At 40.7% G+C, this 22,771-nt stretch overlaps 1 protein-coding gene across 3 annotated transcripts; it reads right to left on the bottom strand.

Moving 5' to 3' along the window:
- Positions 1-1,835: 1,835 nt before the first annotated feature.
- On the bottom strand, positions 1,836-20,239 carry LOC139580920 (polycomb group RING finger protein 5-B). Of its 3 annotated transcripts, none has more exons than XM_071410068.1 (9): positions 20,078-20,239; positions 18,556-18,881; positions 14,721-14,817; positions 14,197-14,252; positions 12,748-12,807; positions 11,982-12,127; positions 10,621-10,719; positions 8,515-8,604; positions 1,836-3,096 (listed from the first exon to the last, which is right to left on the bottom strand). In XM_071410068.1, exons 2-9 carry the CDS (start codon positions 18,665-18,667, stop codon positions 3,049-3,051), a joined length of 708 nt encoding a protein of 235 aa, XP_071266169.1. In that variant the 5' UTR covers positions 18,668-18,881; positions 20,078-20,239; the 3' UTR covers positions 1,836-3,048. The 3 variants fall into 3 exon arrangements, 2 of the variants coding, with proteins under 2 accessions (XP_071266169.1, XP_071266170.1); XM_071410069.1 differs by having other exon boundaries at positions 11,982-12,124; positions 20,027-20,224; XR_011676124.1 differs by lacking the exon at positions 20,078-20,239 and adding an exon at positions 3,524-3,593 and having other exon boundaries at positions 2,994-3,096; positions 18,556-18,816.
- Positions 20,240-22,771: the final 2,532 nt, after the last annotated feature.

Raw genomic sequence — 22,771 nt, 5'->3', positions numbered from 1 at the left:
TTACTTTGCTAACATTTAAAACCACTAGATCTGGGTTTTTAGGGAAAATAAGAGATACCATTTCAAACAGGAAAAAGCACATGTGTGAAACAGGAAAGTACACAAGAACGCTAAGTAGGCTTCAAAGTTTTACTTGTGGAGATTTGTAAAGACTTGAACTTTTAGACCCTTCCAGAAAGTGGTGTCCAATCTGTCCATTGATTGGTTCGCCCATAACTGCAAATGAACATCAACTTACTATTGACAGACATCTACTGTATGGAAAGTCCTATTACAGTGGCAAATTGCACACGTTTTGTTTCCTACCAAGAAGACTTCAGTACTCTCAACGTTTGCCTACAATATGTTATAATTATTATGTCTCTGTTAAAATGTAACAGATAAAATACAACCACTGCTGTTTGTCTCTGCTCTTATTCTTTGGTGTTTCGATGAGAGTGAGAAAAAGATAAATGTTATACAGTGCCTTCAGAAAGTATTCATACCCCTTGACTTATTCCAAATGTTGGGTTACAGCCTGAATTCAAAATTGATATTTTTTCTCACCCATCTAAACACAATACCCCATAATGACAAAGTGAAAACATATTTTTTTGACATTTTAGCAAATGTACTGAAAATTAAATACAGAAATATCTCGTTTACATAAGTATTTAAACCCCTGTGTCACTACATGTTAGAATCACCGTTGGCAGCGATTACAGCTGTGAGTCTTTCTGGGTAAATCTCTAAGAGCTTTGCACAACTGGATTGTACAATTTGCACATTATTGTTTTCTAAATTCTTCAAGCTCTGCCAAGTTGGTTGTTGATCATTCCTAGACAGCCATTTTCATGTCTTGCCATTTTCAAGCCGATTTAAGTCAACACTGAAACTAGGCCACTCAGGAACATTCAATGTCATTTTGGTAAGCAACTCCAGTGTATTTGGCCTTGCGTTTTAGGTTATTGTCCTGCTGAAAGGTGCATTTGTCTCCCAGTGTCTGTTGGAAAGCAAACTGTACGAGGTTATCCTCTAGGATTTTGCCTGTGCTTAGCTCTATTCCATTTATTTTACTCCCTATTCCTTGCCAATGACAAGCATACCTATAACATGATGCATCCACCATCATGCTTGAAAATATGAAGAGTGGTACTCAGTGATGTGTTGTGTTGGATTTGCCCCAAACATAATGCCCTGTATTTAGGACGTAAAGTACATTTCTTTGCCCCATTTTTTGCAGTTTTACCTTAGTGCGTTATTGCAAACAGGATGCAGGTTTTATAATAGTTTTATTCTGTACAGGCTTCCTTCTTTTCACTCTGTCATTTAGGCTAGTATTGTCGAGTAACTACAATGTTTTCAGCCATTGAACTCAGTTTTCAGCCATTGAACTCTGTGACTGTTTTAAAGTCACCATTGGCCTTATGGTAAAATCCCTGAGGGGTTTCCTTCCTCTTCGGCAACTGAGTTAGGACGGATGCCTGGATCTTTGTAGTAAATGGGTGTATCGATACACCATCCAAAGTATAATTAATAACTTCAGCATTCTCAAAGGGAAATTCCATGTCTGTTTTTTTCCCGCATCTGCAAATAGGTGCCCTTCTTTGCGAGGCATTGGAAAACCTCCCTGGTCTTTGTGGTTAAATCTGTATTTGAAATTCACTGCTTGACTGAGGGACCTTACAGATAATTGTATATGTGAGGTACAGAGGTGAGGTAGTCATTCAAAAATCATGTTAAACACTATGCAAAGTCTGTGCAACTTATTATCTATCTTGTTATGCACATTTTTAATCCATCATTTATTTAGTCTTGCCATAACAAAGGGGTTGAATACTTATGGACTCAAGACATTTCAGCTTTTCATTTTTTATTAATCAGCTTTTTTTTTCTCGGGAAAACATAATTCCACTTTGACATTATGTGGTATTGTGTGTAGGCCAGTGACACAAAATCTCAATTTAATCTATTTTAAATTCAGGCTGTAACACAAAAACATTTGCAAAAAGTCAAGGGGTGTGAATACTTTCTGAAGGCACTGTATGTGAAGAGGGAAAAAGCATTTAAAGCACTTGTGTACTGATCCACCATTAGATACAAATAGCAAGGGTTATCGGATCCTGTAACGACAGTCTGGGCAGTTTCTATACGGCAACAACAATAAATTAATGTTAAGCCATCCAGTAGGACATACAGCATAGTAGTAAACAGTCTATACAAATCTCTGCTATGTACAAGTCAACAATAATGCCCAATACGTTTACATAGTGCACAAACACACAGCTACACATTTCAGACAGTGTAGGTGATATTCAGCTTCTTCTAACCTTCTTCCACCAAATCTAGTCTTACAGTACTCGTATTGCTTTATATGCGGTAATAACATCAAAATGGCATGGAATGGAAGAATATAGCTTATTGAGATAGGGATATGGTAGGTATGGTATCCATAGCTTCCTTGTAGTTGTATGTAGGCTATATATTGGGGCTGTTGAATTCACTATTAGGGATTTCATATGAAAAGCAGTTTGAATTTTCGAAGGGCACTGCACTGAAAGAGGCATGTGGGGAAAGGCACTACCGTAGTTAAAAACAGGAGTACGGGAGGGAGCCATGTAAGACACTAAATCCAGCATAGATAAGGTGGAATATTATGAGCCGTTTGCCAGTGCACGCACACCTGTCTTGTAATATCTCTGTTGTGTTGCGTAACAACAGACTACTAGTAATTTCACCTTGTATTATTAGGGACACTTCAATGTGCTGTAGAATTAAAGGGCATGTCTTCACTCTTCAGTCAATTACACTTCGGGAACATTTTTTAAGAATCAATACGTCATGATACGCAGGCATGTTCTCAAACCCTTGATGCGTTTTTGAAAAATGAAACGCAGACAAACTGAAGGATAACGTAAGAGAACAGAATGAGATTAGAGGCAATCACGGATTACTGCATGCAGATGATAAGAAGATGTGTGGTCCTTGTCTCTTGTGCCAGGCACATCCATTCATTGTGTAGTCTGTCAATGGGCTGTTAGTGCAGGAGTAGTCCCACGTCTCCCTCCGTCAACCAAAGTCTATCCGTGGGCGATATTCTAGTACCATTGGGTAGTCCTGAAGGAGAGAGATGACATTGATCACCCTTGGACAGAATCCATTACAATGTAGAACAGTAATCAGAGAGTAAGGAACGTAGATGTTCTAGCATTGTAAAAATACAATATACACAGTACACTTACAGGGGAACTTGCTAGTTAGAACACAAAAACAACACAATCTCTACAGATTGTAGCTTCGTAGCTACAGTAAAATGTTCTGCAGTGAGAGAAGAGCACTAATGCAGGTGAGTGCAGAGCGGTGGGAGTGTGATGAGGAGAGAACGAGTCTGATGCCAGAGCAGGTGAAAGTGAAAGACACACTCCACAGACATCACATGCAGCAGCCCTATTTTTAGACAGGCAGGCAGGCAGACAGCAGCGGTAGGCAGGAGACACTTATGTACAATCCCAAAGAAAACGGAAATGAGTCGGCCCACACTGACCCAGTTCCTGGTCATTTGGTCCAGGGGAGGACAGGAATTCATTCTTGGCATCACAGAGCTGTCACATATTCTGCACAGATAGAGAATTCCTAAGAGACCAATCAGATTATCCCTGTCTGGTACAATCAAAGTGGAACGATCTGGCCCTGATGACAAATTTGGTCATGTGAGATCAGTTATACTGTCATCTGATTTTTTTCTTTTTTTAACATGGATCTCTTCACTGGATATAGTTCTTCTAAGCTAAAAGCGCTTTACTGATTCCTTCCTGGGACTCTGTTCTTGGCATCAGAATGTTCTACATAAGGCCTGAGGACAAGGTTATTTTAAGCTTGCCAAAACCTGTATTTAATGCAAGCCTAAATTAGGGATGGACATTTACAGAATGGTTAACTGGAGGAAAATGGGGGAGGGTCATGCTTTTTCAATTTCAGTCAAGGCGAGGTTTTATTATTTTTCAAATCTAGTCCAGGGGAGGGTCATGTCATTTGTAATTGATGAAATTCCAATAATTCTCAGTGTTTTAGAATGACTTGCTTATTAGGCTATACAGTGCATTTGGAAAGTATTCAGACCCCTTGACTTTTTCCACATTTTGTTACGTTACAGCCTTAATCTAAAATTGAATAAATTGTTTTTTCCTCATCAATCTTCACACAATACCCCATAATGACGGGGCAAAAACAGGTTTTTAGAAATTGCAAATGTATAAAAAAAAACATTGGAAATATTATTTTACATAAGTATTCAGAACCTTTACTCTGTACATTGTTGAAGCACCTTTGGCAGTGATTACAGCCTCAAGTCTTCTTGGGTATGACAATACAAGCTTGGCACACCTGTATTTGGGGAGTTTCTCCCATTCTTCTCTGCAGATCCTCTCAAGCTCTGTCAGGTTGGATGGGGAGCGTCGCTGCACAGCTATTTTCAGGTCTCTCCAGAGATGTTCGATCGGGTTCAAGTCCGGGCTCTGGCTGGGCCACTCAAGGACATTCAGAGACTTGTCCCGAAGCCACTCCTGCATTGTTTTGGCTGTGAGCTTAGGGTCATTGTCCTGTTGGAAGGTGCACCTTCGCCCCAGTCTGAGGTACTGAGCACTCTGAAGCAGGTTTTCATCAAGGATCTCTCTGTACCTTTCTCCGTTCATCTTGCCCTCGATCCTGACTAGTCTCCCAGCCCCTGCTGCTGAAAAACATCCCCACAGCATGATGCTGCCACCACCATGCTTCACCGCAGGGATGATGCCAGGTTTCCTCCAGATGTGACGCTTGACATTCAGGCCAAAGAGTATAATATTGGTTTTATAAGACAAGAGAATCTTGTTTCTCATGGTCTGAGAGTCCTTTAGGTGCCTTTTGGCCATTCTACCATAAAGGCCTGATTGGTAAAGTGCTACAGAGATGGTTATCTTTCTGGAAGGTTCTCCCACCTCCACAGAGGAACTCTGGAGCTCTGTCAGGGTGACCATCGGGTTCTTGGTCACCTCCCTTATCAAGGCCCTCAACCCCCGATTGCTCAGTTTGGCCGGGCGGCCAGCTCTAGGATGAATCTTGGTGGTTCCAAACTACTTCCATTTAGGAATGATTGAGGCCACTGTGTTCTTCCACAGATCTGTGCCTCGACACAATTCTGTCTTGGAGCTCTAAGGACAATTCCTTTGACCTCAATGCTTGGTTTTTGCCATACACATGTCCAATCAATTCAATTTACCACAGGTTTGACTCCAATCAAGTTGTAGAAACAGGATGATCAATGGAAACAGGATGCACGTGAGCTCAATTTCAAGTCTCATAGCAAAGGGTCTGAACAAATAAGGTATTACTGTTTTGAATTTTGAATAGATTTGCAAACATTTCTAAAAACCTGTTTTCGCTTTGTCATTATGGGGTATTGTTTGTAGATTGATGAGGATTTTTTTTTATTTAATCAATTTTAGAATAAGGCTGTAGCGTAACAAAATGTGGAAAAGGTCAAGGGGTCTGAATACTTTCCGAATGCACTGTATGTCGATGTGTGCCTAATTCCGCCCCTCATCTCTGATTCTCTGCTGGGCACACAATATCAATTACGTCTATAGGCTATTTAGTGATGTCTCTATCAAATTATCCATAGTCTTTAGGCTATGAAGTGCATGCTCTGAGAAGCCCAGAACAAACGTATATTTCTAAGATAGCTGCTGGGATGCTAAATAAAACTAGGCTGCAATGGATATTCCAACCCTGCTCTGCTCTTGCTGATCAAACTTTGATAGCTTGCTATTACTATAATAGATTTTTTATTAAAAACAATATGTTTCTTACCCATGATGTATTTATCAGAGATCGAGTTCAATCAATCAGATTTGAGTAACTTACAATGTGGTGCTGAAACTTGAAGCAGCAGCCGCAGCACAATCTATCGGAAATGGACAGCTCATGGTGCTGAAAGTAGGCAAATTCGAGTAGGTATAATTCATTTAAACCGGATTCATTTTAATTAGACTTTACTAACAACAGGTAGGCTCCAGCTTTGTGTTGGAGCCTATTTCTTCCTATTTTAGAAATAAGAGGTAGGCCTACCTGTTAGATAGATTAAATTAGGCTAGAGGCTGCTATTTCCATAGATTTATCAGTCAATTCCTCCAACCACTATTCACTCTTTAAATAGCCTCCCTCCGTATCAGTGAAGTTAAAACCAAATCTCGAATTGAGGGGGTATGAGAGGGTATGCCATAGGCCCACCTTTTATGAAAGAAAATGGCAAAAAGCACAGGCCTACCTTGTTAGCTTAAGATTAGTTTTTTTTTTTACAGATCCGATTATATAAAACTATCTATATCAGCCCTTTGGTCCGCGAATGCTTTATGCTAGAAACAAGCTTTAAAATACCTGGGAAAACCGTGACTCTGACGCATATAGGGATATCATTGTTGAATTTCTTTGACATTCAGAGGCTGACTTTGCTTGAAAAGTAATACATTTTTGTCACTATCAACTGATTAAGCTATTCACGTTCTGTACAATAAAATATGTTTAAACCCAGACAGCTTTTACAGAAACACTTGTGATCTCTCTTTGGGTTAAGCCACGGTAGAAGAGTAGCTTAGCAGTTAAAGCTTACATTTTTCTGCATTGGTAGGCCTACTCTGTCTGGGGTGGAACGGTAGGCCTAACTTTTGAAAGTACCATGCTTTCGTTACACTGATTTGGCATTGGAGAAATACGATAAGATGAGCATATAGGCCTATCTCTCTGTCCATTCTTAGTTAATTTGTGTGGTATTAAAAAAAGATTCCGCTAACATTTTTTAACACAGAATTGCATGAACTGTTTATAAAAAGGTAATTTTTTCTCAGACCTGCAAAACAGATGAATGATAGATTAATGGGATCCTTTACTATAAAATATATATTTCCACCCCTACTCTTGTCCACGGTGCTCTGCAATCCCACAACCTTCTGGCCCGCAGCCCTGTGTGCTATCAAAATTCCCATGTTGCCATGTAATGCTTACAGGATGAAAAACTGTTTCTAACTGCATATCTAAGGCTCTGGTGTGTCCAAGAAGTGAGGGTAAACGGTAGACATGTTCTCTGCTATCCACTTTGTTTTAATTATTCTTTTGGGGAAAGGGGAGGGTCACTTTTTATATATTTTTTGTTTTCAGGGAGGGTTTAGGTAAAATACATTTTGCTGAAGGGAGGACCATCCATTTTCATTTCAAAGAGGTCCGATTTTCTCCATGTAACCCTTATTATAAATAAAATGTATTCTCTTAGCATAGTATCATTCAAAACAGGGGAATTAAATGAACTATTAAAACTGTACAGTTTACGAGGCCTTAGGTGCGTTGTACTGTATGTTGAAACCAAACAGGACAGAAATGGTCTTTGCTGCTGCTAACAGGACGCCTTCATTAAAAGGCCAGTGGTGATGAGCTATGGCTGTGGAAGAGGAGAGTGTCAGGCAATGAGCCCAGGAACAGGCACCCTGCTGGGGCAGCTGTCAGGGGCCTTCACTGCTTTCCTCACCTGTCTCCCTGGACCAATACAGCGATTCATGACCTGACCCCGTGCTGCCGGAGCCCCGACCAGCCCATCCGAAAGTGACAATCATCAGCAATGAAATTAGCAGCCAAGGCGCCTGGCGAGCAAAAGTGCTTTTGAGGTCAAGCTGAAGTGTGTTAGTTAGCCTAGCATACTGTGCAAAGGACTTGGGGTGCTTGGTTACGTTTATGCATGGTTGACTGAAGGTCCAGATATAGCAACCACAACATGCTTTTTTTGGTGAGGTGAACAAAGTGGGTTAATTCTGAATTGATTGAGGAAGAGAGGTAGAAATACAGTATGTACTGTATGTCAACTGCATTTTACCAGGAGTTACCAATACCATACTATCCTTGCAAATGTCTCCAATACTGTAAAGCACCATTATAACACAAGGAACCACCAACTTCATTCACCATATTTTTGATGTGAACCTATAGTACCAGACACATTTTAAAGGTGGCCTGTAATCAGCTCTATTAACCGTGCCACTGGTACATCCTCCCGAGTGGGGCACCCGAGTGGCGCAGCGGTCTAAGGCACTGCATCTCAGTGCTAGAGGCGTCACTACAGACACCCTGGTTCGAATCCAGGCTGTATTACAACCGGCCGTGATTGGGAGTCCCATAGTGCGGCGCAAAACTGGCCCAGTGTCGTCCGGGTTTGGCCAGTGTAGGCCGTCATTGTAAATAAGAATTTGTTCTTAACTGACTTGCCTAGTTAAATAAAGGTTAAATTTAAAAAAATCCTGCTTGCTGTGGCAGATTATACAGTAGAGTGGCGGTGGACTTCAGACGTCTAATCAGCTTTAAAGCCAAGCAAGCAGTGACTCACATGGAGACTAGACTTCAGGACCATCATTCAGCAGCCACAGTTTATCCCCATGGCTAGAAAGGTACAGGGCTTAGTATCCTTCAAAATGAGGGGAACAGGGGGGTGGGCATTGATATCATTTGGGGCTTACTTACGGTTTCACCGCGAAGTCTCCACCGCGTCATGTAGATGAACTCCATGGTGTGGTCTTTTCCCATGATCTCCCCGTTGCATAGGACGTCTAGCTGTGAGGGGACACAGAGGCTGGTGACTAAGAGGTAGACGGCGGGACATAGTGAGAGTATACGCTGCTTGAGAGGAAGACTAGAGCTAGAAAAATCTCCAACAAGCAGAAATCAAAAGGACAAGGACTCAAATAGGGGCCGTCATTTCAGCTAAACCTAGGAATTTTTTATAAAACTGATCATTTACTGCATTTCTACCAAAAAATATTTAAAAAATACAATTTGAGGATCAGTAAAAACAAGCAAAATTAACTCCATCTATTATCACCTTGGCTGCTGTAGCTTCATTCATCTCAGTCAATAGGCCTTAAAATTCTACAAACACGTGTCATACAGCAATTAGCTGCTATGCATTAGCTCAGCAACGGGATTAAAAACGCTAGTTTAGTTTCATGTCAAGTCAAACAGCAGTTATCTACCCATAAGCCATCTACTACAGCCATCTTCCACCTCTGCACTGTTTTGAGAGAAAAGCTGTGTCGATGCGCTCTCAGCCGTACTGTACCTCAGTGCTCTCAGCCGTACTGTACCTCAGTGCTCTCAGCCAGAGAGGAAGACGCGAAGCGAGAGGTTTCACTCTCTCCAAAATATAGCCTGCCCGTCAGCTCTGAACCATCCACATGGTCTTAAAGCCAGCCCGCTAATCTCGCTAAACTGCATTTGCCTTTTAATCAGGATTGGAATGATTTTAGTAGCCTATTTTAAATATCTGGTGTGTGCCACTGGCGTGGGGGGTGGGGGTAACCTTCAAAAAAGTCATTCCTAAACCTTTTTAATTTCCATATGTACTAGGAAGCTAAGTGTTTGTTTCTTGGGCTTCAGGAATGTGACTGAAAAAGTGCCTCAGGCCTTGCACTAACGCTAGTTATCATTGGCTCGTGAAACAACCTCTAACGTCCTTCATACTGGACAGAGATATATAAAAATGGAATCCAGGAGTTCATCTGACACCGGGGAAGAAGATACATTTTTTATTTTACCTTTATTTAACTAGGCAAGTCAGTTAAGAACAAATTCTTATTTTCAATGACGGCCTAGGAACTTGTTCAGGGGCAAAACTACAGATTTTTACCTTGTCAGCTTGGGGATTCGATCTTGCAACCTTTTGGTTACTAGTCTAACGCTCTAACCACTAGGGTACCTGCCGCCCCAAAATAAAGGGCCTCATTTCCAAAATCTCAAAGTATCCCTTTAATAAGTTAGAAACAACAATACCGTGCACCCACTAGTGGTCAAAAGGTTTTTGGCGCTCCAAAAATACGGTACGGTACTGTATTTTGTGGGGTGGAATTACCATTCGAAATACAGAAATTCTTTCCCCGCCAACATTTTCCCACAATGCACCAATATTTACAGTATGCTGCACACACACAAAAATCTTCGAGGCAAGCCGAATTTCGGAGCCGAAGTCTACGCCCCCTTGTTGATCACTGGTCAAGAATAAGGATTCTTGCATGTTTGTGTTGTGTGTGTTGTCATTCAACGAGAGATGACTCCTTTTCATGCACATTTTGTCACTTGAGAAATACTGCACTAAACATCTCAGTTAGATGTAAAATTGCGTGACTAAGATCTCCTCGGCAAAAACGTCAAAATGAATGACCGATGTCTGGAGTTATCTTAGAATAATTCTGACATTTTTGAGGAAGTGTATACTGGCTACGGCATCTCAAGATGGACAAACAGTACTATTGCCGCTTTTTCTCATTTTTCAAGCACAGGTATTTTAAAGGAGTATGCAAGCACACTCGTTCGGCTAGGCGCCAGCCGAACCGAAGCATGCTGAAGCCTTAAGGACAGACTCAGTACAGCAGGGGGCCTGCTAACAAGGCCAGAACTTTTACCCACAACACTAAACACACAGAAGAGACTCTGCAGGAACAGCTACTGTATGTGAGGCACAAACAAAACTGACATAAAGGGATAAATATTCAATAGCATATATGGCTTAATATCTGTCATATAGTAGATACATACGAAAGGGTATAGAGCACATACAAAAGCTTAATTTGTTACCTCATAAGAACTTGGAAGCTTTAACTTCAAGCTGAGAAACTTCTTGATTGTTCCGACTGTCACTCGAGTCGAGCAGCGTATAAATTTCTTCATTAAGCCCTAGAGGAGGTTCAGAAGATTACTTTAATGATTCAGGCACATCTCCCATTTTTTTTTTACTTATGTGAAGAGCATGCAAATCCAAACATTCAAACAGCCATTTTATGGTAAAAAAAAATGTTCTCAACAAATGCGTAATTAGGAATAGTTAGTGCATTTGATAGCAACCTTTTGGTACAGAGAAACTCCTTCTATACACACTAAAAACAATATATAGGACCTTTTCTATGGTCCTATATATAACCTTTATGGAGAATGGTTCTATAAATAACCTGTCTCAGTCTCAAAGGTTCTATAAATAACCTTTCTCAGTCTTTGTAAAACCATATATGTTTTTTAAATTCTGGTTTATTAGCCATATTATATTGGTAAAATTCCATACATTTTATTATTGTGTTTATTAACAAGTTGAATCAGGTGTGCTAGCTCTGGAACAGCTGTGGGTCCCTGAGGAGAGAATTGAGAACTACTGACGTAGTCAACCGTTCTCAATTGACACAAGGCCATACGTGAGTCTTTCACAAGACACTGTCACTAGCCATAGGCATATATAACAGGTAATAGAATAACACAACAGATTTTATCAACTGGAATGACACTCGCTCACAGTGGCACAAAAAGAGCTCTGCACAAACCACGTCCCAAAATAATATAATGAGCCACTGCCCCTACATCTTAATTATCACAAAAAGAGGAAATAACCCCTTTTTTAAAGTGCAAAGAAGCATTGAAGGGTTCAAAGGGTTATTTGGGTCAGTATGGTTCCACATCGAACCAACACCCATCCCAAAGAACCCTTTGAGGAACCCTCATTTTTTTGTATGTAGTATGCCTCAATTTGAAAGCATTGCGAGCCTCTCCTCTCTCCACATATTCCCTGTTCTGCCAACCAATTACGAACAGCAACACCACTGTTATAACGAGGACCACTATTTTAATGAAAACAACTGCCTAATTAGTGTTGGACTGGATTAACACCTGCTGATAGAGGAGCATGTCTGACTGAGTGACCTGCTTTCAATGGCAGCCCAGGAAATAAAGGAAAACCACAGCGTCATCGTCTATCTATATTCTACTAAACTCACATTCTGAGGTGTTAGACAGTTAGAGGGACGTAACGGAGTTAGCTTCATAACACTGTACCTAACCCAATCAGCTTAAAAGAGGGGGAGGAATGAGGTTAGGGAGACAGGGAAGAGGGTGAACGTGAAGTAAAGAGCAGCAGAGAGGCGCTACAGATAGAGCTCTCCACCGCGACTTACCCTAACAATGTTCTCTTCCACCAGGCTGTTGTTGCGTAGACAATCCAGACAGATGGCTATCTGAGGGTCACTCCTGTGGTAGTCTCCATCTCCACCATCATCATTATCGGCATCCAGCCTAGACCTCTTTGATCGGGGGCCATCTTCTATGACAAAGAAATGGATAAGCGTGTTATACTTATGTGTGTGAACAAGAGCACGCACTGTGCGGACACAAGTTCAGCTTGCTTTCCTTGGATTCGTTTAAAACTGTGAAAAGACACTTCACAATAAGCATGGGTTTGATTGATACTGATGTCTTTTGCTTTTCACTTAGAAATGCAAAATCATAAGGTAAGACCTTTGGGACAAATTGTCTATCGTCACATTGTCATGGAGATGGCATTTAAGTCTGGCGGACTGAATCCATCCACCTTTAGTCGTCCTGTGGTTTCCATCTGATTTATTCCCCACCTGTATTATACCTCATCAACAGGCTAATCTTGTCGATGCCTTGTAGAGTGTGCTGTCCCTCCTCCTCTTGTTCCTTCTCTCCCTCTGAGCCTCATATGACTCACAGCCACCTACGGTCGTGCGCCACTGCAACGATATCACCTAAGTCGTTCTGTAACTCCTTCTCTCTCTTTGTCGCCTTGCTGATCTGTCTCCCACATACCTTTCACCTCAATAACCAATCACAGCCCACTTCTGCACACCCAAGCCCAATGTTCATTCTGGTCCCCCCTGAGGGTCTTGGTCTTCATGGACACTAATACAGATCTTTTACCTTCTCCGTTCTCCTTCGACTTTCGACTCCTCCAGAACTCAATCTCCTGCTGTTGTTCCTCTAGTCAATAAGCAAAAACAGAGAAGATATGAATACACAGGGCAGGGCTCTATGATAAAAAATATTACAAGGAGAATGTGTGTTCCTAAGTTGAAAAATATATGAGCACACAAAGAAATTTAGGAGCACAATGAAAAATATTTTGGGTTTTAAAGCGGCAATCTGCAGCTGAATGATAACAAAGCCACTGTTTCAGTAAAAGGTTGAGGGATGGGGCTGGAGCAATGACTGTATATATAAATGGACAAAACCATTGATCACGTGACACCATTCATTCCTATTTGAAGAATCAGTAGCGCATTGAAGCCAAATGAAGTCGGTTAAGATGGTGTCTCGTGGGGACGTAACATGCTCAGTTTGAACTACTCCAGGAAGTGACGTTGTAGGCTAGCTCAGTTCTGCCCCCTCTCAGGATACTTCTTCTATGTGCGATTTTTAAATAATCGGTTCAAGGACATACTGTACATCTGGTGTATTAGAAGCAATTATTGGTACCACGATTGTCTTTAAAAAAAATAGATATATTTACACGAAGATTGACCACGAAAATTGACATCTTTTCCATTCACCATAATGGGGATCCTGTTTTCTACTAACAATGCCTGCAATACCACGGTTGGACTTGAACTCCCGTGGCTTCAATGAGAGGGGGCAGTCGTTCTCCCCTGGGATGGAGAAATGTAACAACCCTCAAATTCATAGGCAGAGCTATGGATGCAAGGATGATCGTTTTTAACCATGTTTTTGAGGCTATACAGTGTTACTTTGTTTACATTGACTTTGTTTACAAACAATGGATAAAAAAGCTTATATTTTGGCTTCTGATGGGGCACAACAGTTGAACTAAGCTCATGTGGCATTTAGAAGTTACACTCTTCAAGAATCAATGGATTTATATAATTCGTTTATGAGTCCATATATGGATGTACGAACTGCAGATCGCCCCTTTAATGATACGAATTGCCAGCAATGACAAAATACAGGGTTCAGGAGCACCAGAACAATAGATTTTTCAGATTGAGATATAGCCTAAATTGGGCCTATATGAATCCTAGCTACTTTTGAAGCTCATTTCCCGAAAAAAGCTCTCCCTTTTACTTTCTTTCCGTGCCACCACGTGTTTGCATGCTGCGGGACAGCGAAGAAATCATTACAATAATTATTACCTGGGCAATTTATTTTCTAGGGGCACTAGTGCTCCCAAATAAGAATTCCAGGTAGCACAGCATAGTATTTATATGCCCCCAAAATGGTAGCACTGTAGAGTCCTGCAGGGCAGGAGTTACATCATTCAAGACAAATGGAAAACAGCTTGAGTAACTCTTAGGCCTACTATCAAAGTCAAGATTTATATCTGATGTTGGTGGATACTAAAATGACATCACTCACTTTCTCTCAGCCCAGGCACGAGTTTGAAAATGATTTCCTCTAAAGTGTTGTCCAACCTGGCGATCGAATGAGACGTCAAGGAAGAATAAAAGTAAGTACACTTACACACACACAACCACAAACCCACACACCCACACACACATTCCCAGACATTGCATCTGTGGGCTGGGTAGCTGGGTGGCTGAGCACTGGGTGAGGTCTTCAGCTGAGACCTTGGCTCCAGAATGGTGTCCAGCTGTTGCCTGGATCTCACCGCAGCCAAGCTCAAGTTCACTCTATCCTCCCCCAGCCCAGCCCAGCCCACACCAGCCTTACAATCTCACAAGTCAAGTAGACAACTGAAGAAAAACTGCCAAAATCCAGCTAGGGTCAATTCAGTAGCGCAAAAGCCAGCATGTTTATACTTTACTGATGGTTTTGATATATTCATCTATTCAGTAGTATACATTACGACCCTGTGATTCTCAAAAGGAAAACATAAATGCAGATAGATTCTGTCAAAGGTGTCAAATTAGGTGTATTACCTTAACATCTCTAGAGGGTTGGTTTCATGGACTTGGATGCCACATTTGGGGCAGTCGTTGCTGTCTTCAAAGTGTTGGACGATGCAGCTTTTACAAACTGTTGACAGAATAAAGGAGATCGAGACAAAGACAAGTTGACCATCTCGAAATACGGACCTAAAGCAAACATGGATTTTAATCACACCATTCCGGTGTTAAATAAAAGCCAAGACGACGGCATTTTCTCTTTTCTTATCCCTTCCTCTCAGATAATCTCCACAATAAAATGATTCTCATTTGAAAGTAAAGTTTGAAACCAAAAAGGAATACATTCTAATATCTAATTTCTACAGTTTCAACTGGATAAACATCAGAGTGTCTATTGAGCCTGGACGCATGACTAAAAGCTCAGGCTTGCAGTTGAAATTTAAACTGTGGACTGGCAGGGAGATAAGGAAATAGTGGGTATAGCCTGGCCAGTTCTATCACACATCTATCACACAGCCAAGGACAGCTGCAGCCAATACCACAGAGCACACACACGTGCATGTACACGTACTGTATGTGCAATAAGGCACACATGCACACATATACCATCTATGAGGTGGTATATAATGTACAGTCTTATCGTTCTTTTAAGAACACAAACCGATTCCGTACAATACTGACCTGAGGATTAAGCCTACATCCCACCACGTGATGTCATCAAATCGTCAGATAAAAATACAGATCAACCATATCTGCAGGAATACAGGGCACAGTCTCCCCTCTAGCAATTGCCATGTAAACACAACGCATACTCTATGTACTTGTGCACTATGCACCGACCTGTAGCCTACATAACAATCCTCACAAACATACAGTAGTGCGCTGCTGTCATACTCAATCAACCATAACTGCCAAGGGAAACAATATGTCAGGACACCATCTTACATGTTTTTTCAATAGCCAGCACCACCTACTGCGCACGACTCATATGAGACAGACCTCACTGTGCACAGTAGTGTATAATAGTGGCAGATGTTCTCTTCAGACGTTTCCTATACGTATACATGTAATTGCATGTAATTCACATGTAATTGCATTCTGAATACTGTACTATATACATACACTTGGAACCACTGGCCACTTTAATAATGGAACACTAGTGACTTTGATCATGTTTAAATAATGTTTACATGCTGCTTTACTCATGAAATCATGTACAGTTGAAGTCGGATGTTTACATACACTTAGGTTGGAGTCATTAAAACTCGTTTTTCAACCACTCCCCAAATTTCTTGTTAAGAAACTATAGTTTTGGCAAGTCGGTTAGGACATCTACTGTGTGCATGACACATGTAATTTTTCCAACAATTTTTTACAGACAGATTATTTCACTTATAATTCACTGTATCACAATTTCAGTGGGTCAGAAGTTTACATACACGAAGTTGACTGTGCCTTTAAACTGCTTGGAAAATTCCAGAAAATTATGTCATGGCTTTAGAAGCTTCTGATAGGCTAATTGACATCATTTGAGTCAAGGAAGGAGACGCGTTCTGTCTCCTAGAGATGAACGTACTTTGGTGAGAAAAGTGCAAATCAATCCCAGCACAACAGCAAAGGACCTTTTGAAGATGCTGGAGGAAACAGGTACAAAAGTATCTATATCCACATAACCTGAAAGGCCGTTCAGCAAGGAAGAAGACACTGCTCCAAAACAGCCATAAAAAAGCCAGACTACGGTTTGCAACTGTACATGGGGACAAAGATCATACTTTTTGGAGAAATGTCCTCTGGTCTGATGACACAAAAATAGAACTGTTTGGCGATAATGACCATCCTTATGTTTGGAGGAAAAAGGGGGAGGCTTGCAAGCCAAAGAACACCATCCCAACCGTGAAGCACGGGGGTGGCAGCATCATGTTGTGGGGGTGCTTTGCTGCAGGAGGGACTGGTGCACTTCACAAAATATATGGCATCATGAGGCAGGAAAATTATGTGGATATATTAAAGCAACATCTCAAGACATCAGTCGGGAAGTTAAAGCTTGGTCGCAAATGGGTCTTCCAAAGTTGTGGGAAAATGGCTTAAGGACAACAAAGTCAAGGTATTGGAGTGGCCATCACAAAGCCCTGACCTCAATCCTATAGAAAATATGTGGGCAGAACTGAAAAAGCGTGTGCGAGCAAGGAGGCCTACAAACCTGACTCAGTTACACCAGCTCTGTCAGGAGGAATGGGCCAAAATTCACCCAACTTATTGTGGGAAGCTTGTGGAAGGCTACCCGAAACGTTTGACCCAAGTTAAACAATTTAAAGGCAATGCTACCAAATACTAATTGAGTGTATGTAAACTTCTGACCCACTGGGAATGTGATTAAAGAAATAAAAGCTGAAATAAATCAATCTCTCTACTATTATTCTGATATTTCACATTCTTAAAATAAAGTGGTGATCCTAACTGACCTAAGACAGGGAATTTCTACTCTGATTAAATGTCAGGAATTGTTAAAAAATTTGTTTAAATGTATTTGGCTAAGGTGTATGTAAACTTCCAACTTCAACTGTATATACTGTATTCTATTCTACCGTATTTTAGTCAATGCCACTCCGACATTGCTCGATCAAATATTTATATATTTCTTAATTCCATTATTTTACTTTTAGATTTGTGTGGATTGTGGTGAATCGTTTCTAGATACTACTGCACTGTTAGATACTACTGCAATGTTGGAGCGAGGAACACAAGCATTTCGCTACACCCGCAATAACATCTGCTAAATATGTGCGTGTGATCAATACAATTTGATTTGATTTATAGTAGATGTTACAACAAAAACAGTCTAGACTAATGTCAAATATATATTTTGCTGGAGATCTCTGAAATTGACTGGCATACACACTGAAAGAAATCATACAACAGCAGAAACGTACTGTACTAGGCAGCTGCTGATATTTTTCATTATTGAGATTATTGCTAGGGGTCGATACAACTTATATGACAGTAAAGAAGTGACTTTGCCCTCAAACAAACAAATAAATTGGACACAAACAGCTTATTCTGTGTGGAGGATATTTGTTGTCATGGTGACTGAACCCACAGATGACTGTGTTTTACCCTGATCACTTGAGATGTGTCATTCATGGGAGTGAGATCTGCCGTTCTCCTCCAATAAAACATTCAGTTCAGATGGAGAGGGCAGAAATGGAGAAGGATGCCATGTAATATGATCTGTAAATCATGCAGGATATGACATCGAGGAGATCAACAGAGGGCTTTTTAAAAATTCATAGCTGTGACTGTGCAAGGCTGTGGTATAAAACAACAAATAAGACAGCCAATTGATTCTGTGAGCTCTGAATTCCAGCTACTCTAGCACTTTTTAGTGGTGCAATAGATGCCGTAAAGATTTAGTTTTTTAAGTCACACTACACCAAAGAAAGCCTTAGGACATTTCCGCATAAAATCATTGTTAGATATAATTTCTAGTAAGGGAAGTTAGGTATAATGCATATATATTAGGCAGAACTAAATAGAAATCATAAAAATATGCCTGGAGATAGTGTAGCCTATGCATAGTGAAAATGTGTCGTGTTTTTCTGGTATAGCCAGCACCCATTTCCCACAGGCCTACATTACATGTCACATTACATGATGTCATTATGAATGAGGCACCTGAGAGAGAGAGAGAGAGAGAGAGAGAGAGAGAGAGAGAGAGAGAGAGAGAGAGAGAGAGAGAGAGAGAGAGAGAGAGAGAGAGAGAGAGAGAGAGAGAGAGAGAGAGAGAGAGAGAGAGAGAGAGAGAGAGAGAGAGAGAGAGAGAGAGAGAGAGAGAGAGAGAGAGAGAGAGAGAACAGGGGGGGGGGCTTACAGGTGTGCAGGCACTCTGTCACCGTGGTGGGCTTGTTCAGGTATCCTTTACACACGTAGCATGTGATAAAGTGGTTGAAATCCTTGACCAGGTGCTTTCTCGGCGAGGTCATCTTGGAACAGAGCAGGAGTGTTGATGGATGGGAGTGTTGTGTATTTGGGGGAAAGGAATGATGGCAGATGGGGGCTGGAGGTCAGAGTTCACAGGACTTTCTGAAATGCTCCACACTTCTGGGTTTTCCCCTTCAGTCGCTTCATCTTAATTCAGGCTTCCCCTCCAGGGAAATATCAAATGTGCTGCATTTTCATCTCTGGTGCTGTGGGTGTCTGTGAATGAAAGTAGAAAACAGCGTCATTTGGGTATTTCCCAGGTTACATGCTTGATATTTGAAAATGTGTTACCACAAATGCAAATTGCAAAGTTGTATTATTTCATGAAATAGAATACATTTGACCAAAACAAATATGGATAAGCTACAGGCAGTGCTTGACTTGGACAGGAGCTAACCGGAGCTAAGTACATTTACATTTAAGTCATTTAGCAGACGCTCTTATCCAGAGCGACTTACAAATTACAAGTACCTGCACCTCAAATGTTCTACTGCTTGAGCTCATGTTCCTCTTATAGAATATTATCTCAAAAGTATTGTGGAGCTCCTGCACCTAAATATGAACAGTGCCGGCACCCAAAACGAGTACCGACACCTATTTCATTACAAGTCAAGCACTGGCTACAGGTGCATGTAACGTTTCACCTTTATGCCCCGCCCCCTTTATGCTTTTTTAAAACCGAAAGCAACTTTAGTTCCTTCCAAAGATTGTTATGACATAAGTGTATAACCCCTTCATTGTCACAGTAATATAATTGAAATAGTATTTTCAAATCCAAAGTTTGGAAAAAGGCTACTTTGGTTAGCCCACTCAAACGGAACGACATAGAAAATCGAGATCTATGCTTTCGCTATTAGCTAGCTATGGTCATTATGCAGTGGCATGATCCCAGAGTTCAATACCAGCCTTGACACTGACTAGCATAAGTAAACCTATGACTAGTATATTCTGAGAAGAAATGCCATATGATATATTTGTCACAAATTTGATTGCTGAAAAATCCTCAATTGGCAGTAAGGAAATACATCGAGGACGGTCCCCTTTACAGTGACAAAATTGGGGCTTATGTCCCTCATCATCACCAGGAAACCATACGCGTCATTCTGTCAACCACGGTATTGCGCGAATTACATTATGGTGAGTTTATCATACCCTGAAAAACTGACTTAAGATCCAGCCTGTGGGGACAGTACAAAGATAATTAAATCACTAAGATAATAAATAAACTAGCGCCACGGCACACATTTGACTATGACCAAAAAGCACATGTCTAGAACTTGATAGCCCGTATGACACATGATCGCATTCCCAACCCACCCCAAACTTTACTATCACAGCACCTACGGAAAAAAGATACGCACAAGCATCGTTTTCTCGGCTTCTGAGTAGCGAGTAGTAAACGCATCTCTTACATTCCAGTTCAAGGCTCCATGGTCGAGATGGTGTGATCTTATCCGACAATTCTATCTATATACGCTGTATGATGTGGGCGCCGATGTTACATTAATGTAGGCTAGCACTGAATACGGAACTGGTTTCAGAATAGATGATAGGAAAGGAGCGGAGGAGGATCCAGCGCTTGTTTACGCATTGCTGCTTTATTCATTCCACGGCAGATACACTCTGATTGGACACAAACTAGGGCGCAGCCTTCAATTACCAACTACTCTAGTCCAGTAACGGGTAGTCTATATAATATGATAAACACAAGGCTCCTGAAACCTGTTCATCAACTGAGCAGAGGCATGGTATTGATTGATGGACCCGTGGTCCTATAGATCTGAAGTAGCCTGGGCTACCTAGCCTATACACATTAAAACAGTATTCACCAACATATAAAACAGATTTAGCCTACATATCCACTTGTCTTCATATCTTCATATAGTGTTAGTGTGATAAGTAGCCTGATATCACCATGTTATTACATCGTTTTAGTCCACTAGATATAAAATAGGACTGGCCAATATCCAGTTATTCAACATATGTAAAAATAACATAGAGTTTGCTATATTTCAGGAGTAACTCTTATTCCTAGTGAATTCATTTTTGTAGGTATCAATAAATAGGTTGATATGTGTCAGCCACCTTTCAGCCCTTTATGAAAATAAGAATTTGTTCTTAACTAACTTGTCTAGTTAAATAAAGGTCAAATAAAAAAATGTCTTAATTGAAAAGACATGCCCACCATTCTGTCTAGGGGTGTGTTAGGCTACATGTGGGCGGATCATGCCTTCATAAGGAACCCAAAACAACTGCTGAGGTTGGAAACAGATATAATTACTCTCTAGCAGCTGTGCTAAGGGCACATTTGATATACTAGAACTCACATTTCTTTATCCCTTTAACCCTATTCTCAACCGGCTGATAGTGCGTGTTTTGACAATGGACTTAGAAGTGGATATGAAAAAAAATCTTCATTTGAACTTGGTCAACTCCCCCAGCCTTCCTGCATCAATTAACATTATTTGTATCCTTTTGGGTTGCTGCAGTTCAGTGTTGTGGCACTCTAACTTTGCCCACTCAGAGGGCTGTAAGAAAACTCAAAATCAGTCACCAAAGATATGGGATAAAAGGCAGGAATGCAGTTGGTGAGGTATTAACATGACACCATTCCTGTTAGTAGAGACCTTGAATAGTAGGAATATGCAAATAAATAGCTAAAATGTAAACAGATGAAAAAGCAAGAATTTTGGAAAGATGTGCTCCATCAGGCGGTTGATATGTCAGCAAAAAGTATGGTGGACTAAGAATAGGGTAAATTAGTTTTTTTATTAAAAATAGTTATTTTGATTGAATTGTTGACAACCCACTTTATTAGGCAACATACATTGGTTAAACCACATTTCATGAACCATAGGCTCAATTAATCAATATTCAGACTTAAGGTTGCCTATAATAGTAAGAAAAACTGCACTGTCATATATTATCTCAGAATGTAGTCTGAACATGTAGTAGGACAAATGGTGGAAGAACCTGGATCATTTGAAATGTAAGAAAACCATTTTGAGGTACATTGCACTCTACACCACCTGAAAATGCATTAATTTCAATTTAATTTAATATTACCATTCATTTGTTAACGTTTGACATTAGTCCCCATTTAACAATGCTAACCTGTAAAAGCCATTGAAGCAGACCTAAAGTAATTTTCCTAATATTGTTGAGATAAGTGAAATGCTGTAAATTATACAACAGGTGGTTTGGAATTCCCATTGTTATAGCCTATCCTACCAATATTATACTAGACAACCTAGGCCTACATATGGCCAGTACATTAATAGAAAGTGCCATTGTTTACATCGTTAACTTGCAACGCCCTACTACTACTAGGCTACTACTTTCACAGATCCACTGCCCAGCCACGCAATTTAAAAACTTGTTATCGGAAAAGTTTCTGGTTCGAATCCCCGAGCCGACTAGGCGAAAAATCTGTCGATGTGCCCTTGAGCACTTAACCTTATTTTCTCCTGTAAGTCACTCTAGATAAGAGTGTCTGCTAAATGACTAACATTTTAATGTGTAGGGTGTCTATGGAAAGCCACTGGTGCGCTGCGGGTGTGTAAGGCAGTGGCGGTCGGTGCCGTTTAATAGGGAGGATGATTTTTTTTTTTTCATGAGCATGGCCTTATTTCTATTACAGCATATTGGATGACTGGCATTCATATTCACTCAGTTCAATGTAACAGAGATAGGTTTAGGCTACTACATGATACTCAAATTTTCCCTATACCCATCATGAGGTTGCTACAACCTAGCCTATGATCGGAGGTTTACAACACAGGTCGAAGAGAAACATTTGAGGTGACAGACAGCGACACTTTCCATATCGCCTTGCACACTCTTGCATTCATCTAGCTGATCCAGAGTGTAATCTTTAGTCCAACAGTTGCAAACAAGAGTTTCTATTGGACAAATTCAGACATGTTTATCCCGGTTCATTCAATTTGCTTCCGTTTTTCAACAAAATCGGCAAAATAAATACAGCCCTGATCACACGTAAACACAGTTCACTTTCATAGCAGCCACATTGTATTCCTTCTCGCATTTATGCGCTCTCCTCCTCTCACCTTTTCCCTTCACTTGTGGACTTCAATGCACAACACATC

Source organism: Salvelinus alpinus, chromosome 7, assembly GCF_045679555.1.
Source record: "Salvelinus alpinus chromosome 7, SLU_Salpinus.1, whole genome shotgun sequence".
Classification (NCBI taxonomy): domain Eukaryota; kingdom Metazoa; phylum Chordata; class Actinopteri; order Salmoniformes; family Salmonidae; genus Salvelinus; species Salvelinus alpinus.
This window is presented reverse-complemented; position numbering and strand designations above follow the sequence as displayed.